Genomic DNA, 13341 nt, shown 5'->3' on the forward strand with positions numbered 1-13341 from the left:
TGGATGGATGGATGGATGGATGGATGGATGGATGGATGGATGGATGGATGGATATATGAAGGCTTTATGAAGGATCCTTCTTGGGATCGTCACCTCCAGAGGTTCCACAGTTGTAAAAGTACCCCAGAACAGAACCGGTCTTCTTCCAGTCTGATCGTCTATTCACAATGGCCAAGAGAAAACAACACTTTGATTTTACAAAGGGCTATAAATGTCCGTAAATCTTGAAGTTGAGAAGTCGTTTGAAGAGAACTGTGTTTGCGTTGCTAAGTGCTTAATTTCCTGTATGATTATTTGATTTTAAACAAACAAAAAATATATCGGGTATTAGTTTTTTTTTGTTTGGTTGTTTATTTGGTTATTTTTTTACTATATGGTGTTTATAAGCAATATGAATCACCTTAAACCTGTTGCTAGGCAACATTCAAACAGGGCAGCCTTTCCCTGGATTCTTTTGGGTTTGGTTCTGTTCTGTGTTCTCTCTGATGTTTCTCAGTGTTTAGGCTCGGTACTCTCACTCAGCCGATCCACATCCATCAGGCTCACTGTTTCTTAGAAACTCATTCCCTCTGATTTTGGATGGTGAGGAGCTGGAAAGATTTTTGTTAGTATGTTTTTACATTTCAAAAATTATTATGATGCGTAACTATAGCGACAATGATTTTTTCCCCCCCCAAAATTTGGACAACAGACTGGACTGGAGATGTCCAGTCTGTTGAAGGGACTTGTCTTGGGAAGAAAGAGTGTCTTCAGTCAGAGGCTTCTTCAGATTCACTGTAATGCAGACTGCTACAAGGGATCTTTCCTGCCAACAGCCATCACAATCTACAATAACTCTTTGAAGAATCTGAATTAATGAGTTACAGCATTTACTTTCCTTTTGGGGTCATTAAAGTCATCTACTGCCGTCTACTGAAGGGTTACAAGGGGTGGGGGGGCAATGATGTGTTCTCATCCACCTCAAGAATATGTAGTTGCGCCCCTGGTTCTCCACAGCAGGAGTCAAATCTGGTCACTGTTGGAATCACGCAGTGGAGGTGGTGCAGTTTTCACTGTGTATCTGTTCTGGTAATGCAGCAGTGTTTATAAGTGTGTTTCAAAGGTGACCATTGCTTTACTTTCAGCTCAAAATCCCCAGTTTTTAAATGTGTGGCATTTAAATTCATTCGCTTTTCTGAGGAAAAAATTGTAGATAACTTTTACCCCAAAGCAGTCGGTCTGTATTTCTTAGATGAGCTGCTAGTAGTTGTTTTTAGCAGAGTTAACCCAGCAGCAGTCCAATCTGCAGCCAAGATTTTCTATTTTCAAGCACAGCAGTGTCAAACTTTGAGTGTTTAAGCACGCCGAATGAGTGTGATTTAACTGTGACAGTTTTATTAAATACTACAGAGCCTGAATTCATCTCCGACTAACACTGATAACAGGCGTTCTGGTTGGTAATAATTTATGTAGAGATGCACCGATAAAAGATCTTGTGAAATTTTGCTGAATTATATTTTTTTATAAACTTTTTCAATAAATTAAATATGTAACATTCTTTTTCTCTCCCATTAAAAACAGAAAAACCAAATAAAATCAGCCTGGTTATGGGACAGTGTGATCTATAAGTAAAATCAAACTAAATAATTTACATTTCTCTTTTATTCTTCATCAAGACCAAGTATAGCTCCTCTAAAAACACACACCTCGAAATGTTCAAACTCACCGTCAACTTAATTTTCTAAATAAAAGGCAACATTATCCAACTCATTGTTTTAGAGGAAAAACCTCTGATTTACTGTCTTGTGTGAGATTACTAAATCATTGATAGTGATACAATCAGATATGCACTGTACCTATGTATTTTTCTCTAACTGAAATTCTGTAATTTAAAAATTAATTTTTAGATTAGTTAGGATTAGTAAAGTAGTTTTTCGTTTTTCGACATGTATATGTTTCGGATCATGTCTTTAAGCTGCTCTGTAAAGCGTGTCCCTTGACACAACCTTCTCACAGTAGTTTGCTAGAATGTTCTTACTGACAGAACTGCTATAGCTAATTCAGGTTCATAGGTCACAGTGCTTAAACACATTTTCAGCTTTGTACGTAAATGTTCTATGTGCCTGAGATCAGTGCTTTGTTTTCTACTCCCAAACATTAGCTTTAGTCCTTAAGCCGTTTTGCATCATTTGTTGTCTATTCAGAAGTCTGATTTGTTTACAAGCTTTAATTTCTTGGCTGACTCATTGTAATGTTGCTTCAATATTTCCACACAATATTTCCTCATTCTGCCATCTGTTTTGTGAAGTGCACCAGTCCCTCCTGCAGCAAAACATAAGGCTGGTGTTTGTGGGCTTGCTGGCCTTCCCCCCTCTAACTCTGTTAGTATCTCTTAGTATGTAAACTAACATACTAAGAGATGTTAGTTTGTATGAAGTTTGTAGATCTTTATCTTAACTGGTAGACATCTTACCGATTCTGAAAATCGCTAAATTTGAATCTTCTGCCATTAACATTAACGTCCTCGCTGAAGAGGTCTGTTGTTATTGTTTCCTAGTGGGACTTAAGTATGTTGTGTTTACTGTTTTACCAATCACTTATCTGTGCAGTTTAACAATAAAATTCTCAGATTTTTTTCCCCTTTTGTTTTGGTAACATCCCCACGGCACACTGTAAATTTGAATGGAAAATTCGACCTTTTCAGTAGAAAGTCTTAATACGCATAACGTTATCTGCATAATCCATGATCCAGGCAAAACAAAAACTTGGTTTGAAAGGGAGAAAAAGTGAGGAAAAACTCACGTCAATGCTGTATTGCAAAAGAAAAAAAAAATTCATTTCCCACAGAAATGTGACCTTAAATAGTTTGTGACAGTTGAATGTCATTCAAAAATGTAATTCAGTGTGTGCTTAGCTTAATCCTGGATGAATGGAGTCTGGAAACAGTTAATTTAAAAATAACAACTTATCCAGGATAAAGTCATCAACGCTGGGTAATTTGATCTTTTTTTGTTGTTCTTTATATCTTTGTTTCCTCGTGTATCTCATTTTTGTTTTGCGTGTTTCATTTACAGTACTCTGAAATACGTCAAAGGTCTCTGGTACTTCATATTTCTGTAATTTTACAGAAAACATATTTGGGAAGCCGGAATCCATGCAGAGCAACATTTCTTGGCGAACAACCCAGAAACATACTTTTTTCTGTGTGTATAAGAATTTTTTGAAGTGATTTGCTTGTCCCTCAACAGTCTATTTCCACTGGTCAGAATGCTTCATTGTTTGTGCCAATACCTGGAAATAATGCTATTTCTTCAGTTCCTTGGCCTTGTATTGTCTGAAGTCAGCATGAAGCGGAATGGTCACTCAACTCTAATCTCCAACTCTAGTCCCAGAAATCCCAACCTGTCTTTCCCTCTTACTTCATTTCACTGCTTGGTCAAAGGAGCTTTTGTGTTCAGGGTGTAGTGAATGAATTCAGCCTTTGGTGATAACTGCGTCTTAGCCATGGGTTTCAGCCAAGGTCCTGCTTTTCGATTCCCCTTTGATATACTGGTCACAGTTCCACTTCCTATTTGGTTTTCTAAGAGAAGTGTCTAAATAGAGTCGAATCAACGGCGACCATTGTTTGGAGGGATAATGAGCTGAAGACGCTTTAAAATTCATTGTGCCAAACGAACAAAACGAAGCCATTCATCTTATAGACTCTAAATAACGTAGCAATCAAGAGATTTTTAACGTGTTCTACGTAACGTCTTGACTCTTGCGATGGACATACAAATGAAATTCACTCCCCTTTTGAGAGAGCTTGGCGTTTGAGTTGATTCTGGTCAAAATCACTTTGTGTGAGAAAATGATGGTCTCCCTACACGGACGGCGCTGCTGTTTGTTGCACGCCGGTGTGAGTGTGACGCTCTGCTGTTTGAGAGAGGATGTACACACCCATGATTTATCTCCATTGTCACCAAGCGTGGCGGCAGAGGGAGCTTTCCCTCCATATCGCCACACGTCTATTTTTACCTTCTTATTACTTACCAGAGACAACGTGATTTGGAGATGAGATGGAAGATTGAGGAGCATGAAAAGAAGGGAGAGGCATGAAATAAATGACACTGTCTGGATGGTTTTATTCATACTGTTAATTATTGTAAAAAAAAAAAAGTGTGGAAATCTGCCCAAATTGGGCCAATATATGCTAAAAATCAAGGCAAAAACTGACTGAGGATTATTCAAAAGGAAAACATTCTTTGTCGTCGCCACACTGCTCGACTTTCAGCAGCCATTTAAGGGACCGCGTGAATCTCACAGGCTGCGTGCCAAATCAAACACACATTCACACACGAGCTCACAATTCCCCCCAAACATACGTCAGGATCTCACTAGGTGTTATCAACGTACCTCACACTCTCTCCCCCTGTGTGAATGAACATCGGCACACAATAGGAGCTTCTCAGTTTTATTTTCTTTGTTTGGTGTAGAGAGCGGAAACTCCTTTTTTGAGGTCACTTCCAGATCTGCTTCTCTTTGTTCAATGTTTTTCCTGTACCAGCAATATCAATATTACACTCCATAATTTTGCATCCCTTTCTAGGTCCTGTGTTCAGCATTGGTCATGTTTTATCTTATTTATAGCATGAAAATGTTTTTTTTTTGTCCAATAACTTTGTTATTATTGTATGCCTTGGAAAAGGGAGCTGAAAATGTTGGAAAGCAATAATAGAAAAAAATAAAACTAGAGATCTACAAATTTTCTTTAAGAACTAAAATATATGAAGTTATAACAGCAGTCAAAGTGGTTTTTTTCTCAAGCTGTCTTACTTTGGTCATTAATTATTGATATTAAGAATTGAGGCCTACATCATGAAAATGAAAAAAATATATATATATATTTCAGAAACTAAGACTTAAGTTGATGACAGAATTTACATTTTGACATTCCTTTTGGATTTTTTTTGGGACATGAACAGCAAGCAAGGATAACTAAAATAGCAACCTCCGTATGTATTCCCTAGAGAAAGTCATATTCCATAATCAATACGGCGAGTAATGAAAGTTATACATAAGCACAAGTATTGCAAAGTTCCTTGCAAATATTTCTAGATTAGCAGCACAAAATCTGTGGTTTTGATTAAAACCCATTGTGAAGTCCTGGAGGGACAGATCAACATGAAATGATGTTTAATATTATTTAGTTTTAAAAAGATACAGATAGAGAGGCAGCTATTTATTATATATATTATTAATATTTTAGCAGTTTAATACATTTATCAATACATTCTGGCTCAATCAGTCCTTTGAGAACATTAATGGTTTTGATGCGACTCTAAATGAAAATGAGTTTGACACTCCTGTCCTAACAGCTTCTCTCTCTTGCTCTCTTGCTGCCTGATCAAACATCATGCTGCCTTTAAGGATTTTGCAGGGTCTTAAGAAGTGATACAGTTGCTAATGTCAATTTTAGGCCATGACATTCTTTCCTTTATTCCTTTTAAAAATGTATTTTCTTCTTCCTGTGTGACGTAGTTCTGCTAACAAATGACCATTAATACTCCGTTGCACTGTTTCACAGTTGTATTATTTCTGAGCGAAGTCCACTAACCTCATCCTTGTCTCTGATTTGGCGTCTAGGTACTACTCGCTCCCCACGTGAAGGAGAAGTTCCTGGTGTGGATTACAACTTCCTCTCTGTAGAGGACTTCCTAGTGTTGGAGAAGAGTGGAACCCTCCTGGAAATCGGAACATATGAAGGTGAATTGCAACCCCACAGTTTCTTTTACAGGACATCCTGTTGCTAACCTCTACTGTTAGGCTTGAGCTTAATGTTGGTTGAGTTTGCAGAGTCTAAATGCAACTAACCAGTGAGTGGTTAGTTGCTATTAGTTAATAAATTAGCCCTCTAATTTATTTAACCCATAATTTGCCACTTAATAATCAAGAGACCTATTAATATGATTTGCAGAAATAAACGCTTCTCAAACACTCGAGGGTTTTCAAGCATAGCCAGCGTGTTTTGATTGTCACACTACCACCACCGTGCTTGAGTATGTGTTGTGTTTTTATTTTCTCTTTTTTTTCCAGATTCTGTTAATTTTACCAATCCGACTCAAATTTGACACTCCGGCTTGAGTTGAAATTAGTTTGCAAAACTAAAACCCGGCTTCATAAACCCGAGTTTCATTTACAGTTTTTTTCCATCTATGTCCATAACAGAGAAAGGAAGCTACTGTGACACGATTCACTGTGAAATGATGCATTTGATTATTAGTGGGTTAGGCAATATTCCAGCTTGGCTTGTGAAACTGAATTCAGGTTTCTAAAAAAAAAAAGTGGGTTATTACTGTTAGTTCATTGGGGGGATAGTTTTTTTTCCACACAGGGCTGGATTTTTTTTTCCCTTTAATAAATCATAATTTGGTTCCAAGTGCAGGCTTGGTTTGTATGTTGCCCATGTGCGTGTGTCGGTTCTCACCGAGTCACCGGGCACTCCGGCTTCCTCCCATAGTTCAAAAACATGACTCTTAGGTTAATTGGTCTTGCTAAGTTGCCTTTAAGTATGAAGGGGTGTGTGTGCGTGTGTACATTATTTGTCCTGTGTGTCTCTGTGTCAGTGGTTTTCAGCAGGATTTAATCTTTCCTTACAAATTCCTGCTTCACACGAGTTCAAGAATAAACATGACCACAATTTTGTTGTTGAATAACAATTCCTCACCCTTCTGATATTTTGAAGAAATTTTCTGCATCGTTTTGACGTCTTTCTCCTTTTTAAATCAACCGATATGACCAATCTGAATCTAAAAATATTTCTGAACAATCTTTGTATTTGAATATCCAATAGTCTTGATTTCAACCTGGTCTAACACTTCTGACCCAGATGCGCACGTGCTCCTAACACTTCTTTTCTGTGACTTTAATCTGCAACCTCTCCATCTTGTCATCCTCCCTCCTTCTTTGTTCCCCCAGGCAACTATTATGGGACGCCCAAGCCACCGGTGCAGCCTCCCAGTGGGAAAGTGATCAGCGGCAGTAGCGGTGGTGATGCCCCACTGTCAGACGGGCTCAGCGGTAGCCTGCCGGGCTCGCAGAACACCACTCCCCGACGAGCCAAGTCCTACAATGACATGCGAAATGCTGGAATAGGGCTTGCAGATCAGCAACTGGAGGACGACGAGGACCTCCCTGACATGAACAGCAGCTTTACAGGTAACGTACAGACGAGCAGCGGCGCTGAAGTACCACGCTGGTTTGAACCGGGAGTTTGTAGGTGTTGCTTTTCTCAGTGAAGTGAGCTCATTCATGTGGTGGAAGATGTATTCAGTTGGTTACACAAGGTATGCCCAGGTTTTGAAAAGTTATGGTCTCAAACCTGCTGGATGGTTTGAGATGCCAGAGAAAGTGCAGAAGTGACTTGAGTCTTTTTTTTTATGGAGCGTACTAGAATAACGCTTTGCTGCTTCTCCCCCACTTATTGCTCAACTCTGCAGGTCAGCACCATGAAAGAACTCCGTTACGTGTTTCCATCACTTACAAGAAATACCAATTTGACTATTTGGAAATGTTTCCGATTGCAAAAAAGCACTGCGTTATGATGTAGAAACAAAACAAATTGTGTCTCATCACTTTTAAAAGGGCAGCATTATGTGTTTTTCCAGGTTCGTAGTGTCGTTTTATATCACAATCGATTAACTATTACTGTCAGTTTTTATAAAAATGCTTTATATGTCAAACATGACTTAAAAGAAATTTGACTTCGCAATTTAGCGGTGTGAAAATGGCTTTAAGAAGGTCCTTCCTGAAATGAGACTTTAACAATTTTACTAGCATGTTTTCAGACTGTTTTTAATTACTTAAATTCTAAATGGACTTGAGTGTCCATTCAGGGTTGAATATTTGGGTCCAGCTTCAATACCTGACCTGACCTCCATGTTGAAGAAAGCTCTAAAAATCTTTTTTTTTTCATAAGTAAAAGTAAAATAAAGGTTCCACAAATGAAAAACTATGGTTTTTAAAATTCTTCAAACAATATTCCTGTTCAGGTTTGACTTATGTGTCTTAGACTTGATCAAAGATTGAACAAGTAAGAGTATTGCTAGTACTAGTAGCCATTATTTGTAGAGGCCTGAACACAAGTGCAGACTTGTAATTACCCACAAAACATAATCATTGACCCAATTGAGGACATTGATTTCTTAGCTCACCAGCAAATTTATCAATAGTAAATATAGATGATATTCTATTTTATCTAAATCAGCTCAGGAATTGTAAAATGCTGCATTTACATGTGATAACTTTATGTGAAATATTTTACTACTAGTAAGCAGAAGAGTCTGCGTCCACCAGGTCAGAACTTTTGGACGGTGGTCAGATAGTTTTTATACCAAGAAGTCCTTGTGTTTCTGATGACACCCACAGCGTGTGCTGCCCAGAATCCTGATGCTGTTCTGCAGTGAAGCTACAGAAAAAAATAGCAAAAAACAGAGGCATCTCAGTACATCCACAGCAAGAACACTGAAAAAGTTATTGGTTAAAGCCGGCTGGTGTCTTTTAAAAACTTGTGTGTAGCTCAGAGAGATGCGAACTGCAACCCATGCAGAATTGGATCTGCAAATTTAAAACCTGTTTGATGGTTGTAATGTGGCATAAAGATCAGTATCGTTCTATTTTAGTGAGCTACGGAGTTTCCCAGGTAGACTGCTGCTAGATGATGTGAATGAACAACAACAGATGGGGTTAGGGTTATCTAACTGTGATAACAATGTGCTGCATATCTTCATCACATTGTGAGCATGGCAGCAGTAAGATAGCAGAGGAATATCTGAAATACAGTAACTGTTGGCTATTTTTCTAATGGTGCGTTCACACCAAACGCGTTACGCACATCACAAACGCGCCCAGCGCTTCAAGTTTGACGTGTGTGCACTTTGAATGCAGACACTTGATGGTGCGTTCACACCAAACGTGTTTTGAGCGTCAGGCGCATCTAGTTTACATTCAAAGTCTAATTGGAGGCACGTCGAGGGTGCGTCAGATGCGTCAAAATCGCTCTAGCCATTGTTTTCTGTTGGCGGCCTATTTACCAGACGCGTTGGACAAACTTGACGCTCCGTATGCTTCAAATCTTGCCACGCTAGCCGCTCAAATTGTGCCATGAGGGACCCTCGATATGCCTCCACATAGACTTCGAATGTAAACCAGAAGCGCGAAACGTGTTTGATGTGATCACACCATAAGTCTCCAGATGGTAATTTCTTCATTTTATTTTGGATTTAACACTAATAACTTTATCAAAGAACCTACAGCATAATCTTTCCTATGATCTTATAGTCCGTAAAATAAACTGAGTACGCTCATCAAACTTTCAGTCTGTGAGAGGGTTGCTAGACAACACATGCAAAATACAGTCAAAGTTTTGGTTTTAATCCACCACATTGTAGCATAGATAGTAGAATGCAAGGAACTGTAGCTCATGCTTGTTTTTGTAAGGATTCTGTAACTTGACACCTTTAACAAACAGACCTGCATGTAGTGATTGTACTGACCAACACAGCACAACACCCGGACAACGCCTCCTGTGTAGTTTGCAAGGTAAGCTTGGGTTTCAATCCTACTTTTCAGGCACTCGTTGCCTTTGGGACAAAGAGGAAGAAGAAGAACACGAGAGCTCACGGGTTAAGTGGGAGGAGAGGCTGGAAGTGAAGTGAAGGTAGCCGGAAATAACAGAGAATGAGGGAGTGACCTGGAAAGGGGGTGGAGGAGGTCTGAGGAGGATTGGGCAGGAGGACAAGGGAGAGACTGCTCCTTTGTGAAGAGGGAAATTAGGAAAGTGGAGAAAAGATCGTTCTTTGGTATTTGAATGGGTTGCTGGAATACCACAGCTAATTTCTTGGTAAGTTTCAGTCTTTGTTTCTTATTTATTTATTTCTTGGCTGTACATGAGCATGTAGAAATGTTAAATAGTGCCATCTTGCTGTGAGTCCCAGAAAGTGTGCAATTATGCAGCCTCTACAATTAAAAAAGCAATTATGTCATAAAAATTGTAAGGTTTAATACATAAAACCGTCATGTTCACAGCTGTGCTGCTGGCTAAAAACCTGTTTTTTGGGATTATTTGTAAAAACCCGTTGGATGCTGACTTAGCACTCTTTTTTTTCTTCTTCTTTTTTTTCAAAAGGTCAGATCAAAAGTTAGTTGTGAACCTTTTGTGATTGTGGGAGCTGTAATGGCTGCTGGTCAAGTGTGAAAATGAGATAACAGGAAGCTAAGTGCAAACTATTCAGAGGCCATGACTCTAGGTGTGAACTGCCCCCACAGCTGCCTGAGTAAATCTCTTCAAAGCTTCAGGAATAGCAGTCAGATTTATTGGACGTGGGAGGTTTGTGACTGTCGAGAGTATACAGATTCAGTTTTTAAGTGTGAAATCTGAAATGATCTAGGATTCAATGTCTAACTAAAATTACTAGTTGCTTGTACGGCTGGAATGATTAATCGTGATTAATAGGTTATTTAAATAATCTAAATTAATCGATTACTAACTTAGTAATCGATTTATCATTAACTGGAGTATACAGACTTAAAAAGGCCATTTGGTGGAAAATACTACATATTCAGAGCAATAATTAAGACAAAACTATACAAAAAATATTTACATTTCATAAGATTAAACACCTTAGTCTGTAAATATGTTTTAGCCAAAACTCCTCAAGTGGTTTAATTTTAGCGTCATCCTCTTAAGATTCACTAAAGGAATCCTATGTTATTGCATTTTAGGCAGTGCAACTTTTATTTTCTTATTTAAAGAAAGAGATTGGATGATTTGTTTATTTGCGACTTTTAACATATTTCTAATATTGTATGGAAAGGCTTAAGTGGCTAAATGAAAAATTAGTCAAATGTGAAATTTTTTTATCCAAATAATCAACAGGAATAATCAACAGATTGTTTACTAAAATAATTGTTGCAGTCGTAGCTATTTTGTGCTGGCTATGAGTGAAATTGCACTACAATATGTAATGCAACTGGTATCCTGGAGTTCACCGTTCAATAACCAGTTTTTATTGTTGTTGTTTTTTTGTTTTTTTTAAAGAGCAGAATTTTACTTGTGGTACTTTTTGAAAAAGTTGCATCCAACTTTTATATAAATATACCCTCTCAAACTGACTAACATGAACTCTTGTATTTGCTCTTTGATCTAGCAGCTTATTTAAGTTTAGAAAAGTACAGAAATCAGACAAAAACATTATGTAGGAACTCCAGATAAAGCACACAGTTATTTTTGCTTTAAAGGTCAAATCCTTGTTGCGACTTGTTTTACGTCACTTCAGGCTGGAAGTGACCTCGGCCCTCTTCAGAAGTTCACGTTATCATGTCTGCAAAAGCTCTCGTTAGCTGATCGTTTTGGATTGGCTGCATTTTCATGAGTTCAATAGTTGCTTTTGTCCTACAAGGTGCTGCTGGTTTGACGAGTGTGAGACCGAGCTCCATTTGTCTCCGTTTCCCACAGGAGAATCCAGTGAATTGGACGAAATCCCTCACTCGGCGCGCCCCTACGTCCCTCGCCATAGCGACCTGTCCTACGCTGGGACAACCCCCTCACCATCGGCCACCACGGAGAGCACACAGCAGACAAACCTTCACCTGAGCCATCCTCCCCCGGAGGACCCGCTGGGACCTCTGCCTGACAACTGGGAGATGGCCTACACCGAGACCGGAGAGGTCTACTTTATAGAGTAAGAAGCAAAGACCTCTGATTCATTTGAAATATGCTTTTGAGTGCATCTATCTGGCTCAGTGAAATGGTTGACTCTTGCATTGCTTAAATATTTATATATTCAGCTCTTTGTTTTTGTAAAAGATGTTATTCAATGCATCACTGTCCATGTCTGAGCTGATTTTAAAGGAGTGCAAAAACAGAGTATGACAATAAAATGCTCGACACTTTCTCTTCTAAAATGGTAACACAAAAGTATTCATACCCCTTGAACTTTTAAAAAAAATCTTTTGACATGTTAAAACCACAAATCTCAATGTATTTTACTAAACATATGATGGACTAAGAAAAGTAGAGCACAACGTTCAAGAGGAAGAATGAATCAAAACATTCTTCCACTTTTTAAAAGACTGAACGTGTGGCACGTAATTTGTATTTATTCCTGCTGAGTCAGTACTTGTGTCATCTTACCTCTTTCTGCCCATTCTTCTTTGCAAAATGGCCTAAGACCTCTCAGATCTGAGTAAAAGCATCTGTGACCAGAAATTTTCTTGCCAAAGACTCTTATCCTGATTTACAGCTGGGATTTGACTGCGCCACTCTCACACTTTTTGATCCAAATATGTCATAGTAGCTAAGGCTTCATTTTTAGGGTTATCTTCCTGCTGGAAGATGAATCTAGTCTTTGGTACAAGTCAATACCAAGTATGAATACTTTTGGAAAGCATTGCAGCACTTGCATTGCTTTGCCAAGCTGCACGTCTTATGTGAATCTAAATCCTAATCAGTCACTGATAATTGATAACCATTTAACTTGTCATTGGCTTGTCAGTAAACTTTTTGTTTTGTTCAGCCACAACACAAAGACCACCTCTTGGCTAGACCCTCGGTGCCTGGACAAACCTCAGAAACCCCTGGAAGAATGTGAAGATGATGGTATGTGATCTATGGAAATATTCTTAAGTTTTCACTACAGTTTTCTAGTTCAGTGCCAGATTCATTGGAAGAAACAACTTAACGACAAAAAATACACATTTCACATCATGGTTCATTTCTGTGTCATAGATGTATAATCCAGATAGGTTGTTTCCACAGTAACCTTTAGGTGTCAGTGTTGGGCAACAGAAATGAATGGTGCTGCTCTGTTTGCTTTTTCTTCAGCTTTCTCAGGAAAACAAGCCTTGGTACCAAAGATAATCCATGCTTCAGGAGTTAGAGTTCTCTGAAATCTGTTTAGCATGTTTTTATAAGAAATAAGATGTACAGTTTTCAGTCACATGAACAAGATACATTTTTAGTCACTGCCTTTATGTCAATATTGCGTCAGACAAAACATAGATCCGGTCACATGGCAGAAACCCAGCGTGCTGTATTTTGTAAACAATGGTCATCACATGACTTTGATGGACTGGCTTTGTTTACCTCTTGCCACCAAGTGGCCAGACGTTGCTACTGCATCCACCTAACACCAAATGTCTTTTCTCCCCTCCCTCTCTCATCCCCATTCTCTCTTCAACAATCCATTGTTCTGAGTAGAAGGGGTCCATACAGAAGAGCTGGATGATCTAGGTAAGAAGTAACACCTGACCTCTTGTTTTATAAAGTTGTATTTTATTACGAGGGTAACCTTGAATTAAATTTTTTAACAACGTGATTATACA

At 38.6% G+C, this 13341-nt stretch overlaps 1 protein-coding gene across 8 annotated transcripts in view; it reads left to right on the forward strand.

The window, feature by feature from the left end:
- Positions 1–13341, forward strand: part of magi1 (membrane associated guanylate kinase, WW and PDZ domain containing 1) — a 148675-nt gene that overhangs the window by 78683 nt on the left and 56651 nt on the right. For all 8 annotated transcript variants that reach the window (XM_023325657.1, XM_023325660.1, XM_023325658.1 and 5 more), the window contains exons 3-7: positions 5605–5724; positions 6937–7176; positions 11474–11699; positions 12534–12616; positions 13217–13249. In XM_023325657.1, coding sequence (XP_023181425.1) covers positions 5605–5724; positions 6937–7176; positions 11474–11699; positions 12534–12616; positions 13217–13249 — 702 coding nt within the window. The remainder of the gene's footprint in view (positions 1–5604; positions 5725–6936; positions 7177–11473; positions 11700–12533; positions 12617–13216; positions 13250–13341) is intronic.

The sequence above is a fragment of the Xiphophorus maculatus genome, chromosome 20 (assembly GCF_002775205.1).
Source record: "Xiphophorus maculatus strain JP 163 A chromosome 20, X_maculatus-5.0-male, whole genome shotgun sequence".
Taxonomy (NCBI): Eukaryota; Metazoa; Chordata; class Actinopteri; order Cyprinodontiformes; family Poeciliidae; genus Xiphophorus; species Xiphophorus maculatus.